This window comes from Pempheris klunzingeri, chromosome 21 (assembly GCF_042242105.1).
Source record: "Pempheris klunzingeri isolate RE-2024b chromosome 21, fPemKlu1.hap1, whole genome shotgun sequence".
In the NCBI taxonomy this organism is placed as follows: Eukaryota; Metazoa; Chordata; class Actinopteri; order Acropomatiformes; family Pempheridae; genus Pempheris; species Pempheris klunzingeri.
In genome coordinates this window covers 4,122,460-4,140,186 of record NC_092032.1, presented here as the reverse complement: position 1 = coordinate 4,140,186, position 17,727 = coordinate 4,122,460, and the positions used below count along the sequence as shown (strand labels likewise).

At 45.8% G+C, this 17,727-nt stretch overlaps 2 protein-coding genes across 2 annotated transcripts in view; both read right to left on the bottom strand.

Annotated features, from left to right (window-relative positions):
• The window catches only part of arhgap12b (Rho GTPase activating protein 12b), a 42,585-nt gene extending 40,835 nt beyond the window's left edge, over window positions 1-1,750 (bottom strand). Inside the window, exon 1 of the mRNA XM_070852685.1 lies at window positions 1,684-1,750. The gene's annotated coding sequence lies outside the window, so the exon portion shown is untranslated. The remainder of the gene's footprint in view (window positions 1-1,683) is intronic.
• A 2,499-nt stretch (window positions 1,751-4,249) lies between these two features.
• On the bottom strand, window positions 4,250-17,337 carry LOC139220840 (kinesin-1 heavy chain-like). Its single transcript, XM_070852694.1, has 25 exons — window positions 17,212-17,337; window positions 14,950-15,037; window positions 14,778-14,851; window positions 14,563-14,667; window positions 14,419-14,467; window positions 14,277-14,332; window positions 13,741-13,828; window positions 13,093-13,217; window positions 12,876-12,980; window positions 12,449-12,594; window positions 10,904-11,052; window positions 10,075-10,274; window positions 8,585-8,653; window positions 8,138-8,344; window positions 7,910-8,053; window positions 6,861-7,049; window positions 6,583-6,700; window positions 6,207-6,262; window positions 6,013-6,122; window positions 5,824-5,925; window positions 5,679-5,739; window positions 5,410-5,481; window positions 4,839-4,934; window positions 4,518-4,725; window positions 4,250-4,368 (listed from the first exon to the last, which is right to left on the bottom strand). Exons 1-25 carry the CDS (start codon window positions 17,335-17,337, stop codon window positions 4,250-4,252), a joined length of 2,862 nt encoding a protein of 953 aa, XP_070708795.1.
• Between the last annotated feature and the right edge of the window lie 390 nt (window positions 17,338-17,727).

Here is a 17,727-nt window from a genome sequence, read left to right as displayed (position 1 = left end):
TTCGGCGGCTCAAAGCACTTTTACATCACACCCTCATTCACCCATTCACACGTCATTCGTTCAGGAAGAATCTAAATTGGGGGGAGACCGTTCTTTCACGCACTTGAAGCAGAAAGTTGCTGACTTAGAGGAGCCGGGGATCAAACCGCCGACCTACCGGTTGACGGACGACTCGCTCTGCCTTTGAGCAACCAAACACATTTGGTGCCTTTAGCTGCAGCTGAATCCCGGTCAGCCTCAGAGGAGAGCACTCACCTACTTGTTGCTCTGCGGAGACTCAAAGGATGCCTCTCACGTTAAGAAACAGGTGGGCACATCTCAGCGAAGCATGCCTGAGCGACTAACGTCCATCTGTCTGCGTAGACCGATTCCCCACCATCCCTCTGCTTCCAATTGGGCATCAATCGGTGCTTTTGACCACTTGTTCGCTGAAGCCACACATCATCTCCACCCTAACACGGCCATGAGATTGCATTCAATCAATTGTCCAACTTTTTAAATGCCAAACCGCCCCCCCTGATCCGACATGACTCTGATTATGTAGCTCTGCTGCTCTTGAAGTGACTGCTGATCACATACGGCTCTATCTGATCTGATGGTTATTACAGATAGTTAATTCTGTAGACCTCAAACAGGAACAACATGACAGATGTGCTCCCTGGGAGAGAATAATCTTATTACTATCAACTATTACGGTAGAAACATCTAAGGCTCTGTGCTCCCTTTACCCACAGGGCTCTGCACTGACATGCTACATGCAGACATCAGGGTCATGTGGTTGGAATATTGACGTGTGTATGGTAGCACTCAACCAGGGTGCCACTGGCAGGAGCTCATCGTGATGCATCAACACAGACGTCAGACCTGTGCTTGAGCCTGCAAACATCTGCAGAGCAGCCACTGTGGCCCCCAAACACCCTGATCTCCGCACTGCCTTTGTCCATGAGCTTCATTCAGAGCAGATGTGGCCGAGCAGCCCCCACTCACACCAGCATGTGCTGCTGCTGCTGCTGCTGCTGCTGCAGCGTTTCCCTCTGCTGTGCACATGATCTGCTGCATGGATATGCGCCGCAGGATAACAGTGGGTTTGGTACTGAAGCACTAAAAGAGCCCTGAAAACAAGCAGCGTGGGTCCGTAAATTGTGGGGCTGCGCGGCCACGGCATGCCTGGGGTGGGTAGTGGTAAGAAGGGTGGAGGGGTGGGGGGGGGGGGGGCACGAGTGGGGGCAGGGTCTCTTCCAGCCCTACACGAACTGCAGGGATACAACACAAAGGAGTTTAATGCATGTGCACTCACAACAAAGGGCTCTGACTCGACATCACCGAGGGTTCCCAGGAGCGAGGAGCGAGGGGCGAGGAGGGAAGGGACGTGCATGCCCCCCACCACCCCGCACCCCCCCTCCTCCTCCTCCTCATCCAGGAAAGGGAACGGATAGCCAAACACACCGCGAGACACTGAGCTCACCAAACGTGGAGGTGCAGCACACGGGCTGATGCTCTCACGTGGGCTGTTTCAGCAGCATCGATTACAACATGATCGTGCACGCGGGCGCTGTCCGCAGGTCTGCAGGCTCCACAGCCTCTGGGCTGCAACAGCGTGCATAGCAACAAAGTAACTCCGGCACACTGAAGCCTCTCCCCCAGCCACACACACACACACACACACAAGGGAAACACACTAACCTTCAGAAACTCCGAGGGGGGGGTGGGGGTGTCCGTGTGTCCTCCGTCCACCGATCAGGCAGTCAGGAGCAACTTTCCCACCTGTCCGCTCGTCAGCTGCTCTGCCTCGGCCCGCAGCAGACCTCCAGTCCGGTCCGGTCTGACTCTGATCACTGATCACTGATCAGCCCCCCGCTAGTCGGCCGCCTCTCTGCACGCGGTCAAGCTTCCTGTGCCCACACACTGAACATCCGACCGAGCCCTTCAAAGTAAAGGCTGTGGTTTCCCTGCACACGTGATCTTATTTAGACGTTGGAATCACAGCAGAGCAGCTGGAAATAAGGCATGAAATACCCTCTGTGTATTATGAACCTTATTCCTAGTGAAGGTACATTCTCTTGAATTTATTGCTCTGTAAGTTAACTTATCAAGTAAGTATTCAGTTATTGTGGAGGGAATACACAGACCACCCTCAATGTTCTTCAGTGCAATTCAGAAATTGGCAGGATTACTTGTTAAATACCACAAGCCTGCAGGCCTTTTTAATGCTCTTAGCCCCATTCATTACTGAACAAATCACACAGCTTTCCTCAAATTTGGAAATCAGATGGGTGATTGGCTGTTTCCAGAGCTGTCTCTGTTGTTACCTGGGTTGTTCCTCATATTGTAACAATAGCATGTTCTGACACTGTTCATCAAATTTTACTTCTACAGAGGCTGTGTCATGTTTTGGCAATAAGTCCTGTAAATGGTTTCCGGACTATCGGTCTCCTGGACAACAGTGTGTAATAGATTGGATCAGATTAGAAAGTTTAGATTTATAACAAGAACATGTAAGATCAGTGGTCTCTGTTAATGGCACCTTGCCATCATATATCAGCTCCCAGTTAAACTGGTCTTATAGTCATTATTTCACTCATTCTGCCGCCTCATTTTGGGAACATTTCACAACACACATTAAAACTTAACACGACTGCACCCACAGCTCATTTTAAAACACGTCTGCTCTTCAGTGGAACTGTTTCTAACCATGTTTTGTGATTGTTTGCTCTCTTTGTTTTCCCTTAATTATTTTTTGTGTGTATTCATTCTGTTGTCTGCTCGCCACCGAATAATTGACTTTATTTTGGAGGTATTTGGACTAATATCCGGTTTCAGTCAGTGTGTTTGCATTTGACTTGACGCAATTGTGGTCTCAAACGTCGCAGACGCTGCTGTGGTCGGTCGCTGCCGTCCCACCCGTCTGCCAGAGAGGTGCAGAGCCTGCCCCCCACCCCACCCCCCCACTCCTACACCTCCCTGCTGGGTGCTACCTAGCCTCGACTCTAAGGGATCATTGATGGAGTTTCCCCTGTTAAACTTTTGATGAAGTCTAAAAAGGATGAGGACAATATTTAAAATACAGGATTTAAAGACATTTCCTTAAAGCCACAGCCTGTAACATGACAAAAATGCCCCCCCCCCCCCATCCAGCAGGATTAGAAAAGGAGTGAAATCAGCCTGGCTGACTTGAGTGGGTCAGAAGCACTGATGCTTTCACTCACTTCCCCTCTGGAATTGTAAAATGTCTTTAACCCATTTCCACTGATGAACAACCTTTTTCTTCCGTAGGAACCCCCCCCCCCCGTGTGTTTCCTTGGATGCTGATGAAGGCAAATGAATGGAAAGCAATAAGGTTTCCAACTGAAATTTATTACCTGTTAACAGAGTAAGACTGCAGTGACTGGGTCTACTCACAGCGTGTGGAACAGTCACGCACTGGGCTGCTACATCCTGAGTCATCAATAATATCTCCAGTGGTCCGTGCATGAGAATCACATAAGCATTTGGAAAGGTTCGTTTCAGCGGGGCCTTTAGATTTAGGGACCGAATTCAAGTGGTCCAGTCAGATGTTTCAATGAAGTAAATGTTCCTTCAGAAGCTTTAACTCAACATTCAGTAGAAGGCGTCAGGGATGGGTAAAGGGTCGCTACGACAGAGCTGATGGAGCGCTACGGGGGAAGTATCCATCATACACTGTCCGGCTCACATTAGTAAGAGCAGTCAGGCAAGACACGAGGCTAAGTATGCAAACACTTGCTCAACAGATACAGTTAAGAAATCAATCCACAGTCGGTGTCAAAGCAAAGGAACCCTTGATAAATATACTATGAAAGCAAAGAGTGGAGAATCAGGCCCTGTGCTCTCTTCACCGTGCAGCATGACTGTGGGGGGGGGGGTCTTCTCGTGTCCACCGAGGCCTGACAGGTCCATTCATGTCGGTACAGGTTAGGAGAAGGGGGCTGCTGTTAGCGCAACTTGTTGCACTGTGTGCTGAGTTTGCTGCATTAACTTACTTACAGTACATAGAGTATATACACACTTTGATGTTGGAAGCTTAGTTCAGTGGTCGTGATTTGAGTTCCGTATTTTCAGTGAAACGTCCTTGCATCTGGGGCTTTGGCTTCTTGGCTTCCTCAGCTGCTGTAGGAGAAAAAACAGGAGAGAAGGAATTAAACCTAATAAAAATACAAACTGCCGTCTTCATGCGGCTGATTAAGCAGGCCCTGAACACAACGCTGGCTTCATATGTATCGTGTGTTTCCTCTCACCTGTTGTTGCCTCCTCCCCTGATGCCAGCAGGCTGGTTGTTCTGGATGAGGTTGGACCTGTTGATGCAGGGGTTCATGGGAGCTCCTGACAGCTGGCCTGGTCTGATTGGCTTGGCTGTGTGGGACGCAGACAGATCATGTGGGCTTGAGACATCACATATTATTGTGCACATACTTGTCACTTCTTTGTCTGAATTTGAAGGAAACAAAACATGAAACCATTCATTTAATTGATGATACAGCTCTGCATGTGTGTCCGGCTACCTATCGAGGCTCTCCTGCCCATGTTTTTGGGCTTGACAGTGTCCTTGATGCGCTCCATCTCCTGCTGATACTGCTTCCGGTCGCGGGCGGCGTTCTCTTTGGCCTCCTTCAGAGCGGCCTCTAGGGCTTTGATCCGCTCAACCATGGCCCGCAGGCGCTTCTCCATTTTAGGAATCTCTCCACGAAGGTCTGTGTTTTCTCGCAGCAGCTACAGAGGGGACAGAGATGACACGAAGAGTGAGCGGAGAAGGATTTCTTAGACGACACTTGTAGTTCAGAGAGGGAGCGCCGTGGTAACTGTGTGTTTGGACGTATTCTCACCTGCTTGTGAACCTGTGTGAGATGCTCAAGGTTGCTCTCTAGGAAGCTGATCTTCTGTTTCTGGACAGCGATGCCATCTGCATCCACCAGAGCATTCTGTTTGAGCACAACATACAGCTTTATATAAATCCATGGGCTGCCTCTGCATTCATTTATTCATCCAACGTCTGTAACCAAAAGTCCTGAGTCCATCCCATTTGTGGCTAAATGAGATGATGAGTAGCAGGTTTTGGATGGGTGCGGCACCACGGCATATTGTGCGTCTTTCAGGAAAGCCTGTGCTGCCTTTGTTCATCTCATCCAGCCTCAGCCTGAGGGCGGGAGACAAGCACCATGCTGAGGGTCCCTAATTTACAGCTGCTACCTTTGAAGAATCCCATGGCCTAGTTATCGCAGACACTTTCTGTTGTGTTCCCAGGATTCATTAAAATTTTATCATGGTGCAAACTAAATGGAGCGCAGCCGGCGCATGAAGGGAAATATGAAGTATGTGGTGGAGACGACATCTCACATCACAGGGTGATGAGGACAGAGAACGAGGAGGACATGTACACACTGGTGGGACCTTTACCTTTTTGACTCTTGTGGACAAGTCCTGAACAAAAAGTCTCCTGAGGTTGTGGAGGGTCTGCAGCTCTCGGGCCTGTGTGGAGGAAAAAAAAAAAAAAAAACACCCAGCTAAGAGAAAAATTCATTTTCCATTCATTTCATTTATGGTAACACTTCGTGCTCCATTTGCTACCAACAGGAAATGACACAATAAGTACATGACATGTGCCATGCCAAGGCACAAACTGCAACTTTCAGATACCGCAGAGAGGAGGCAAAATGCTCACTGACCACAGTCTCCTCCAGACCTTTCATGTCCTGCGTGGCCTGCTCCCGTCTGTCCTGCAGCACCCTTCAGGAAGCAAACAGGACGTTAGTAAATGCGTACAGAGGTATCAAACAGCAGGTGGTAGAAGACCACACGTAGACGCATTACGTGAGCTCCTGCAGCTGGCGGCTCTTCTCCTGGTCGGCAGCCTTCAGCTTCTCATGCTCCAACCTCAGGCTCTCCTGCTCCAGAATGATCTTCTGGTTCAGACTACGCACACCAGTGATGGAGAATCAGTACGGAACCATTTTCAGATTCACTTAGACAGAAAAAGTGTTCACGGTTGCGGTGTCTTACTCCTGCAGCTCTGTGATGAGCTTCTCTTTGCTGTCCAGCTCGTCTCTCAGGCTGCTGATCTGTTTCTGATGGGTCTCTCTGTGAGACTGGATTTGCTTCTCCACAGCATCCTGGAGACATACAAGCAAACAAGCTACAACCACACCTTCTGGCTGGACGACACACAGGGAAGGCACAGAATAGTGGTCCACTACCTTGACTTCATTGGCTGACTGGATCTCATTCTCCTTCTCCATGGTGTTGACTTTCTCTGGAAGGAGACGAAAAAGCATTTTAAATCTGACTGCCCATTTCTTATTGATGGTATTTATTTACTTTATTCTAACTAAAAAAAACACACACTATGAAAACTCCGCTATAAACCCGACACATGTCAAGACGACATCTTTGCTCCGGGAAAGACATCTGAACAGGTCTCCGTCTGAGTTTTGGGGCCTAACAGACTTCAATCAAGTGACTCAGTCAGTCAGTTTAGCACGACACATTCTTCCAGCACATATCACAACAAGAGAGCACCATAACAGGTCAATGCTGGATTTGGTTTATGACAGCATAGTATGCCGTGCTTACCCTGGGCCTTGATCCTGACTATCTCCTCATTCAGAGAGTCCACATTTTCCTCCAGCTGCCTTTTCTTCTGCTCGACATTCTGGAGGGAGTCTGTCAGGGACTTGATTTTGGCTTCATACTGGACACCAATAGCGAAATGAAAAAAAACAACAAAAAAAAACATGAAAATGATTAGAAACCAAACTCCGTAATAGTTCTAACAGTGTTACAAAAACCCATCAAGTGCCACATTTGTCAGTGTGTTGGCAGAGGCAGCGGTGGTGAGCAGCGGCAGTTACCTGGGAGATGCGAAGCTGGCAGGAAGTCAGCTCCACTTCTGTCTCCTCCAGCTTGTGGATGCTCTCAGCCTGAGTGCTCTCCAGTTGTTTGCTGCGCTTCACCATTGTCTTCACCTCTGACTTCATCTTACTGATGTAGAGACGGGCCATAGTGAACTCTTCATCAATGAGGCCGCTGCTCTCCTGGTGCTGAGAGGTCACAGTAAGTAAAACCTTAGACGATTGTGTGCTTCATGTTTGGTCGTAGTCATTCTGTATGAATAGCTCTGAGCAATATTTTCTTTTCAAATGACTTATCTCTTCTATTTCTACAAATGAGTAGCCATTGACTTTATATACAGAAAGCCCTGTGTAGTGAAATCCGATAAATCAAGGGTAAAATCACAATCACTTTCATTACTGATTAATCTGAGGATGCATTTTCTGATTCTGTAATTCAGTGTTTGGTCTGTAATCTATTACACTCTTGGTATTTTTCAGAGATGTGCACAGCACAATAAAGACAGAATCTAAGAGTCACTAAGGGACTGATGGACAGAGTGCCGCTCCAGCTTAGACTGAGGCTAAACTACCGCTCAGAACTTCAGTACTGAAAGGCAAATGACATTTCCAAACTGGCTGTGTTGTAAGTTTCCACAAGAGACCCTCGACCTGTCTCTTCTTCTGAGGCGTGGACAAGAGACAAAGGCCTCCAGCTCAGAGTACAGCAGATCTCAAATCTTTGGGTCCGAGACACAAAGAGCTCTCTGAAAATGTGACCTTGGGCTGTGGGCAGATGTGATATGTGGTATTTGTCACATTAAACAAAATAAATAAACCCAATTAATTGCTTAGTCAGTTGACAGAAAATATACTGTTAACTATTGCAAAACATCACATGGTTTAGAAATATAGATATATAATAGAAATGGAAACATGCTGCAGTCCTACACAAATGCATCTCTGATTTAAGCAAGTATTGTTTGGAAACTTCAGTTGCTCCACCAAATGCCACTGCATTCTTAGTTTCTAGAGTATTTACCAAATGTGACCACCACCAGGACTCTAACCTTAATGTCATTGCTCCCCACGGCGATGCCTATCTCAGCCAGGTCTTTGAGCAATGATGACATCATCTCAGTGACCCTCTTCTTCTGATGGTTGGTCATCTCCTTCAGTTTCTGGAGTTCAGAGTCGATGGAGGCCAAGGAGCTCTGGTGGTGGATGAGAGCATGAATACAGACACGCCTCACACTGTCACGTGTAATCAGTGAATTTAGAGCCCATGAAAAAAGTACCGATTTCTGGTTCAGCTCCTCACTGAGAGCCTCAAACTCCTGCGCTTTGTCCTCAACTTCCTGACTCTTCTGGTCGTAGTTGACGGCCAGTTCCTCCAGGGCCTGCAGCACCTCCTTCACTTCCTCCTTGGAGGCTTCGTTTTCCGCCAGCAGCCGGTTCAGTTCTCTTTGCAAGGTGTCGTGATCCCGGCGGGAGGAGGATAAGAGCTGTGGGTGAGGACGGGGGGGAGGAGAAGACAAAGATGCTCAGTCTGGGAAGGGAAGAGGGTGAAAAGGGAGTAAAGTCTGAAATTCATAACAGTATCTACAAAACACATTTCTGTCCACCTAAAAAAAACTCATATTGTTCAGTCTGGGTGGCTCCACTGTGTTTCCTGAGGCTAATGGTGGTCTGCTGTCTGCTGTCACACTGAGTTTGTGCTAACAGGGAAAGGGAGGATGGATCACCTCCTCCTGGTCCAACAACTGCTCGTTCAGCTTCTCCGCCAACTGGGACTGCTGGTTGATCTCTTCGTCCTGGAGGGGGAGGGGGAGGATGGGAACACATTAAAAGTAGCATCACTCATGTATCTCCACAACAACCACAGCCGAGTGCCATCAGTCAATCTTTATCTATATAGCAAAAAAAAAAAAAATGTAAGCACAAGACTCTTTCCATAAAGAGCAGGTCGAGACCACATTCTTTAATTAAGACAGAGACACAACAATTCAAGAACTTAAAATGAAGGATTCAAGAATCCCCATGTGAGCAGCGACAAGCATTAGGCGACAGGGGCAAAGAAGAAATTCCCTTTAACGGGAAGAAACCTTGAACAGAACTGGGCGCAGATTTCTGTCTGGGTTCTTGTTGGGTGTGGGTTGGACAGAGAGCGAGAGAGAGAGAGAGAGAGAGAGAGAGAGAGAGAGAGAGAGAGAGAGAGGTTGGGAGGGGAGATCTAGCCAATCATGCCACCTGCTGGCAGTGAGGAGCATCACATTATGTAGAGTGTGAATAGTAAAGAGACAAATTTGAGCAACATTAGAAATATCATAGTGGGTATCTATTTCACTGTCTACATTTTAATATTGTTACATCACTTATATATTATTACATCAGACACATTACATTTCTATGATCTCTATTTCCATCACAATAATAATGTGTCAGATGTGAGATGACTTTGGAAGAGACAGGTGCACCAACATTAGCTAACGGACAGCTTCCCCTCTTCATATCTAATTTAATAACATGATGATTAAGGGCTTCACTTTTGATTTGCACACTTTTTAGAATCCTAACGTTTGAGATTTTATCAAGTCAAGACTAAAGTCACCAGATTCCTGATTCCACTTGAGTCCACGTGGACAGGCCTTGTATATATACACACCACCGCCATGAATCAACGATGGAATTATGACCAAATATACACTATTAACTATTAATATTATCATTGTGATATTAAATGATAATTAAACAATATAAGGATAGCTTGTCTAAGGCAATGTGCAGTTATATCTTATTATTTATTATTATCATCCCATTCTTTCCAATATATTTTATCTGCATTCACTGGATCCACTACACAATATATAGTCACGAATCACTTGAGAAATCAGAACATGGTCAGGGGATGAAAACATGTCATGTCCAGCATGACAACACATTAGCACCGTGTTACTGCTCAGGCATAGTTTCTATGTAATGTGATATTCTTGTGATGGATTTATTCATGTCACATTTCCTCATTTAGGAGCTCTGCTGTGCTAATCAATGCATTATTCTGCTCGACATTCAGACATGAACACTCCAATATACTGTCAATATACTGCTACAGGCAGTGTGGTAAGTGTGTGTGTGTGCGTACACTAGACACAACCTCCCAACAGGTAGTAGGAGGTGAGATCACTCACCACATAGAAGAGACACTCTCAGTAAACCAAACATGATGCGTCCTCACCTTGTCGTCCATCTCTTTGTAGAGCTTAGCCATTTCTGCCTCATACTTCTGCTTCTCTGCGTCTGTCAGTTTGACTCCAGGGAGGCTGTCGGCGTTGGCTGTGGGTGCTGCCTTATCGTTGTTGGGAGCAGTGTCCAAGGCATTCACCTCCGCTTTGGCCTTTTCCTTATCGAACTGCTCATCTACTGGAACGCTCTCTCCTGCAGGGGGCAGCAGAAAGGGGCATCAGTCCCAGCCTCCCGGTTTGTCTGCCGTGCGTCCTGTCCCTCCTCTGCTCTTCCCTCAATCAAACCTCTGTTTTAAGACCTGTGACACTTCTAGATTTCTCATGTCTTCACACTGGTGCAAGGCCGACATGATCGTGCACATTTTCTGAAGATATCTGCACCGCTACCAGCATTGTTAATCTGCAAACAACGGATGCTTTCTTTCGTTCCTCTTCTGTCTTCAGCATGTTTCTTTCAAGCCTAAAGCACGACCACTGCAAAGAGACGATACTGATACTAAATCTGAAAGTGCTTTGCCATTTTTATAGCCTTTTTTCGCCTCACATGGAACATTGCTGCACTGTGTTGCTTTTAAAACTCGATATATCAGGACATAGTTTGCTTCTTTGGTTGGACAGCTACGCTAAGAAAATCTGCTGAAGCAAGGAGAGGAATTCACAGGGGCTGATTCTTCTTAAAATATATCTTAAATCTCAGCGAGTATATATCAGGATGAAGATAACACATGAGCAGATATTCTTTCCCCAAACGTGGTCCCTTCTCGCTCTGCTTAACCTAGGCCGTGATAGAGGATAGAAACACGTGAGACGCGGCGTCCTCACCGCCCCTCCAGCGGTTGAGCTCCGTCTCCAGCCAGGTGACTGTATTTTTCAGCGTCTTGTTCCTCTCCTTTTCTTTCTCCCACTTGTTCTTCCACTGCTCGGCAGTGAGCTCCACATTCAGGCTAACTGTGTTCTTGATGGTTTTCGCCCTGGTGTGAAAGGAAGGGGAGAAAATGACAGCAACTCCGTTTCACAGTCTTTGTTTTTCATCATTCAGGCTAATTCAGGCCGTTAAGGGACGTCAGGGATGAGATACTCTCTCTGATTAACACAGACAATCATCTGATCGTCAGGAGGCAGCTTCTTCAGGGGTGCGTTAACGGAACATTTAGACATTTCGGGAATATTTGCCAACAGTTAAATGAGAAGGTTGATGCAGTGGAAGCAGTGAGAAACAGGAAACCTGGCTGGTCTTTATAGAGCATGGTGGTTCATTGTCCAACCTCTGGGACGCACTGGTGCAGTAACAAGAATTTGATCCCTACCTGGCTTCCCACGTCAACAGACCAAATATGGCAATATGTGCATGGATGGGCAAGTGTTTTTTTTCCCCCCCCTGTCTGTGTGCCCAGTCATTTCAGGAAAGTGTTTCTGTTGTGAAAATGTTTCATTTCACTGTGGAAAAATTCACCAACCTGCTACACTTCTCATCTCGTATCCTCAACTCCCTTTTTCAGTGCAATGGAAATGTGATGCGCGACAGTTATGGGATAATTTTTATGGGTGGTGACTGGCTATGGTAAAAACACAAACAGGCTGTTGGATAACAACAGACTCTTCATTTGTTTGGTCAAAAATAGTGATGCAGCGATCATACATACACACACTGGACTGCACAAGGTGCAGATACGTAGAGGATTAACAGGATTGTGGATTGAAGGGTTTACATGAACCCTTTCATGCTTGAATTATTATAACCTCAGTCATATTTTATAAAGATATATTTACATGTCCAGTAGTAGAAATATAGCTAGTGATGCATGATGTACACCTCAGTGGACATGTGATTAATCATAATTTCCTCCCAATATAAAATCAATACCTGGAAAATTTAGCAATTGCATGACTCCTTAGATGTTACTTGATGTCACCATATTTTTCTTACTTGCAAGGGTTTCTTTTTATAGAAGGTTTGAACAGAAAGAAATGAGCAGCTTGGTGTTTCTGTCTGTCTGTCCACCATCTTGGTTTCACTCTTCTTTTTTTTTTCCCCACTTGCTATGGCTTCCCACTGGGTAGCAGTCAGTGTATGAGAGGATACAGTAGCATCCACTGTAGCGGCTGATGTGCAACTACGCCATCAAAACTCATGCATTTACAAGAAAACAGCTTGTGAATAGCTGCACACTGTAGTGACCTCTATGCATGAAAGGGTTAAATATAGTTTCTTTGTCAACGGCTCTGTTTGCAGTTACAACTCTTTATGGCGGGCCTTAACACACAGAGACCCCTGACCTTATGTTCTAGTTGTACATCATCTTAAAACGATTCTTCTTATTTCCATACAGTGTGTGTGTGTGTGCGTGTGTGTGTGTGTGTGTGTACCTCTGTCCAAACAGCAGTGTGGTCCTGGTCTCAGCATCATTGAAAGCGGAGGGTGAGCAGCAGATGACCATAGTGGTCCGACAGTTCCCTCCCAGGGAGTCCTGCAGGATCCTGGTCATCTTACTGTCTCTGTATGGTACATATGTCTGACAGAGAATCCACAGGGCACAGGTGGAGTTCCTACTGAGATCATTTCAATATTTCCATATTTCATTTTAGCTATAATATATTTGTCAGAGTATAGCATTCCCAAAGCCATCATTATTATCATTTTAAATATATAACCCCAACTAATAAGCTTTCTCCTTTGTGGGAATCCTAATCATAATCTTTTAATCCCATTCTCCCTCTTAAACACACTGATTAGCGGCAGTTATGATGCGAGCACATGACCAGTCTCTCCCCCGGGAAGTGTCGATTGTCTCACCGAGCCCTCTGCCAGAGCTGAGATGACATTTCCCAGGGCAGACAGAGACTTGTTGATCATCTTGGCTTCATCCAGCACTGTGCCCTCCGCTCCAGTCTTACCCACCTTTGAATCACACAAGGAGAACCTCAGAGTGAGGCTGGAGCCAGAATCTAACACAGTGATTATTTGACACGACTTCTCGCACAACTAGCACGATGACTGACAGCAAACGTACTTTCTCACTTCCGGCCAGATCGACGAGGTACAGCTTGCCAGTAAGCTTCTGATCAGTCTGAAGGTTTTCCTGCTTGATGTTGATCTGGAAGATGCTGTGACTCCTGGAACTGTGCTCATTCATGTCTGACGCAGACAGAAACACACACACACACACGACTTCATGAATACCAGCTGCAAAACACACATGAAACGAGCTGATTTGTGAGGAAAAGTTGAAAAGTTCCTACTTGGACACTAAAAGTCAGGATATCTGCTGCCTCCGTTTCAACCATGCTTTTTAAAATCTGCGTTTGAGTTACTGATTTCCTGGTTTCCTTCTATTCTATTCATGTTGAGGGGAGCCAAAAACAATGAAGATCTGAACTTAAGCTGAAGATTAGTGGAGGCTAATTCACTGTACTGTAAGCTGACGAGGTTCAGTGACAACATCCTAACAAACGTTTAGATGTGAAAAAAAAAAAAAAAAAGTCATGTGAAGACAGTTGTCCAAGATTAAAAATACACGATCACACAGAGAGCATTACATGCCATGCTATTTTCACTACACAGACAGTGTCTCTACTGATTACTGACTGATACAGTCTCGCTGCAGTCAGGAGACCCGGTGAGGCTGATCCCATGAGAGGCGCCGAATGTATGAACTCACTTGTGACAGCCACGGACCGGTTGTTTTTGCCTTCATCAATGGCTTCCATGACCTCGTTAGGACTGCACACGAAACGTTCAGTACAGCCCTGAGGACACATGCAATCACAAGGAAAGGCTGGGTTCATCGGCCCTGCAGCTGCAGCTTCACAGAGACACGATTATCAGCATCAGAGGACAGCAGAACATCCCGCTCCGAGCTTAAGCTTTCAGAGAGATGCTTCTGAAGAGGGGGCCATCTTATTGCCTCATTCATCTTAATGTGTTTAATATCTGCCACAGTTCTTCCACTGAACTATATGGAACGTACAATTGAGAACGATATGAAAGATAAAAATCCTGTTCCATTAAACACAATGATTGTAAAAAGTCTGTACTGAGAAAGTCCCACATGATTTCATCATGTTCTCTGATGATCTCATTTGCAGCTAATTCATTACAAGCATGTGATTGTGTGTTTGGGGAACTTAATTGGAAACAATTAATGCTGCATCTCCAGTAACGTCTGTCAACCTGAGAGGAATCCCCATGCCTCACCTTGACAAAGGGCACTCTATTTTTATCCTCGTGCACAGAGAGGTTGGTCTTTGTGACTGTGGAGGAGAAGCACAGTAAAACACCACGTCTGAACCAATCACGCTGCATGCATCGGGCTCTTAATGGCGGACATAGTACGTACCATCCAGCAAGTCCCTGATTTTGTCCAAATAAATTTCAAAATATGAAACCTGCAAAGCAAAAGCTTCCAGTGAAATGAAGCATAAACATTAAGATGAGTGCGTGCTGACTTTCAAAGGCGCCTGACTGAGACGTTTTAACGTACTTTGATGTGAAACTCCAGGTTCTCGTCCATGGAATAAATGTAGTTGAAGATGTCTTGAACGAGTCTGGGAATGACTCCCATCATGTCTGGGTCATGGAGCACCCCCTTCGAGAGACAATTACATGAAAATGTCTAAACAAGACTGCACGGAGCAAACTACTATTTTTAGTAATGTTGTCTAGTGGGGGAAGCAATGGGCTGATTCTTTCTGTTACCTCCATTGTGTGTGTTTTGCCGGAGGATGTCTGCCCGTAGGCAAATATTGTCCCGTTGTAGCCATCCAGAACATCTGGACACATCAAGACGAAGGCAGAATACAATACATTACCGGGCGTTAGTGTGTCAGACAACCACTGAGACTACGTCTGTATCCACTGCACATCTTACCTCGGACAATCTTCTGAGCCACAGCATTGTAGAATTGCTCCTGGGTTGTATTGGACTGGAACACGCGGTCAAAGTAGTACGGTTTACCCTGCGGAGAAGAGGAGCAGGGGTGATAACATCTGTTTCCATATGGCTACACTCAACCTACATAACTCTAGATCAGGCCGCTGTACGGGGGAGACATTGGTTCAATCAGTGTGCCTCCGTGGTAACAACACCACTTTAAACTGGCCCTCTGGCCTTCAGAAGAGAAGAGGTGGGCGTAGATGGTCTTACTATGTTGTGCTTTATAGACCCATGGCAGGAGAGCAGGGACTAATATTTGGTGTCTGAAAATGGTGGAAATACTGTGTCAGCATATGTGTGTCTATACACTGTGCAAGTCCTATTAGATTTTAATGCATAATTCATGATATGAGAGGATAAAGTACAGGAGATCTGCTTTATTCAACAAAAGACAATGTCTACAATGGCTAACAGGCTGCAACTTGCTTATTTTGGTTTAGAAAAATCAAGACTAGTCAGTTTTTGAAACAATGTTCAATGTGACACACTGGTATTTGGTTTGGTGTGACTGGTAGCTTATGGTGGCTAATGGGAGCTGACATATCTAGATCAATATTGGTGTACAACTGATTCATGACTCTTCTCTGCTTGCGCCGCTTCATGCTTTTAGCGTTTACAACGACTCCATAATGACACAGCAGCGCAATTATTCAGCTAAAGTTAGCATCGCATTCCAGTAAGAGCAGACTATCGGATATAAACGGTAAAAGGTCTGGATTTGTACAGCACCTTTCTAGTCACTGTGACTTTTACATCACATCCTCATTCACACAGCATTCATACAGGAGGAATCTAAGTTGGAGGAGATTATTCTTTCACACACTGACGTTATGCTTCAGGAGCAAGTTGGGGTTCGTGCTTCGACATGCTGACTTCACAGGAGCCGGGGATCGAACCACTGACCTTCCGATTGAGGGACGACCCGCCCTACCACTGCTATTACTGAATCATAATTCCCTGCTTTTGTTCTGGAAGGTTTATCATGCACTCCACTGATAAATGAATGCAGATTGATAACTCGGCTCAACATCCAGCCTAAGCTGGGTATCGTGTTTCAGCTCCACCAACGCTTGCTGCTAACACGGCACCCTAACATGTTAGCATGATACCATTGTCCTGACCCATTATCCATCAGCCCCTGGAAACACATTAGCAGCCTAAGGATGCATTAACCATACAGTACTGCTGTATGAGTGAAACAGTAGTAGTCAAGACTGTTGACAAGTCTGACAATATGTATGTGACAACGTGAAACAGATCTGGAGACAACGTGAAGCTGATCTGGAGAAACTCCCTAATAAATGTTCTGTCTTCACAACGATTGATTTACAATCACAATAAATTCTTAGAATTTTGTACTTAGTTTGGTCCAGTGATTCATGAATCCTTCCAGGAAGCTGATCTGACATTTAAATGCCCTTTTTTTTGGTGAAGTCCATTAAATAAATGTGTGTTTTCAGTTTGTCACATGACAGAAAACAGTATTAAAATTAGATTTCCACATCCTGAAAAGCAGCATTCTCTGTCCTGAGGTGCTGGGGGCATGTCTGCTGGGGGCGCTGACACCACGCCCACCGTCAGATAAACAGCTGCTGTTTGTTTTAACAAATTTCTCAGGCTTTCACGGTTCCACTGGCACATTTTGCTCTTCAGGCTATGTCACTTTACACTTTATGCTCATGTCGAGGTGGGGTAGCTTTGGAAGCTTAACCTACCCTCCTGTTACCAGTTTCACCCAACTTTGATAACCTTAGACCTCTCTGCTGCTGCATACATAGACTTATGGCTGCAAACAGGATATCTGCCGTAAAGAGACGTGCAGCTCGGCTCACAGCATCTTATGGATGGACATCACGGCCACTCTTGCAGTCTTGTCTCGTCTTAACACAGACATCTTAACCTTCACAACTGGCATCGCCTTCAGTGTGCACTGCCCCTGATGTGCAGGTGCTGGTCCTAACAACAATCATTAGTTATCTCGACACTTTCCATAAAGAGCAGGTCTAGACCAAACTCTTTCATTAAGAGGGATTCAGGAATTCTAAAGCTGCGTTTGGCATTTGTGAATTCCAGAGAGAAGGACCACGTCTGTCCGGACAGTCATGCACACAGTTAATGTCTGTATTGATCACAATCTGACTTGTAATCATTGAAAAGTTTGTCCTCTGGTCCCCAGTAGAGCCACAGCACACTCACCGCCATCTGCACACAGTCATCCCCCTTGAACTTCGGGATGTACTTGTCTCCCCGGGCCACCTCCGACTTGTTCAGCGGCCTGAAGCGACACACCACCTTGATGGTGCACTCGGCTGGGTCAGCCATGTCCGCGGGGAGGGGGGGGCCCGCTTCAGGTGACTGCGATGAAGTAGTCCTCAAATATATTTACAGCCAAAATGACTCATTTACACTCAGGTGGTGCAAAGACGCTTTAAAATAAAGTCTTCAAAATAAAATAAATGATTTAAATATTACTGTGTATTGTCACAAACAAAAAATAAATAAATCAGACTATTCTGTGGAAAATAGAATATAACAAAGAGGTAGAGCTTGAAAATCCTGAGTCTGCAGGGAGAAAAGTAATGAAAGTTACCAAGTGTTGACTTGGTGCTCAGAATGATGAGAGAGCCCCCAGCTTGTGTGAGGGCGGGGCAGCAGACGGGTCTTATGATAGAAGAGCAGTCACATGGGGCTGTTCTTAAAGCACTGTCTCTT

Coding starts and splice junctions, on each gene's coding strand:
- LOC139220840 (XM_070852694.1), bottom strand. CDS start 17,337: ATGGCTGACCCAGCCGAGTGCACCATCAAGGTGGTGTGTCGCTTCAGG. Junction 13,218..13,740: donor CCGGTCCGTGGCTGTCACAA/GTGAGTTCATAC, acceptor TGTCTGCGTCAG/ACATGAATGAGCACAGTTCC. Junction 7,050..7,909: donor TGGGGAGCAATGACATTAAG/GTTAGAGTCCTG, acceptor GTGACCTCTCAG/CACCAGGAGAGCAGCGGCCT.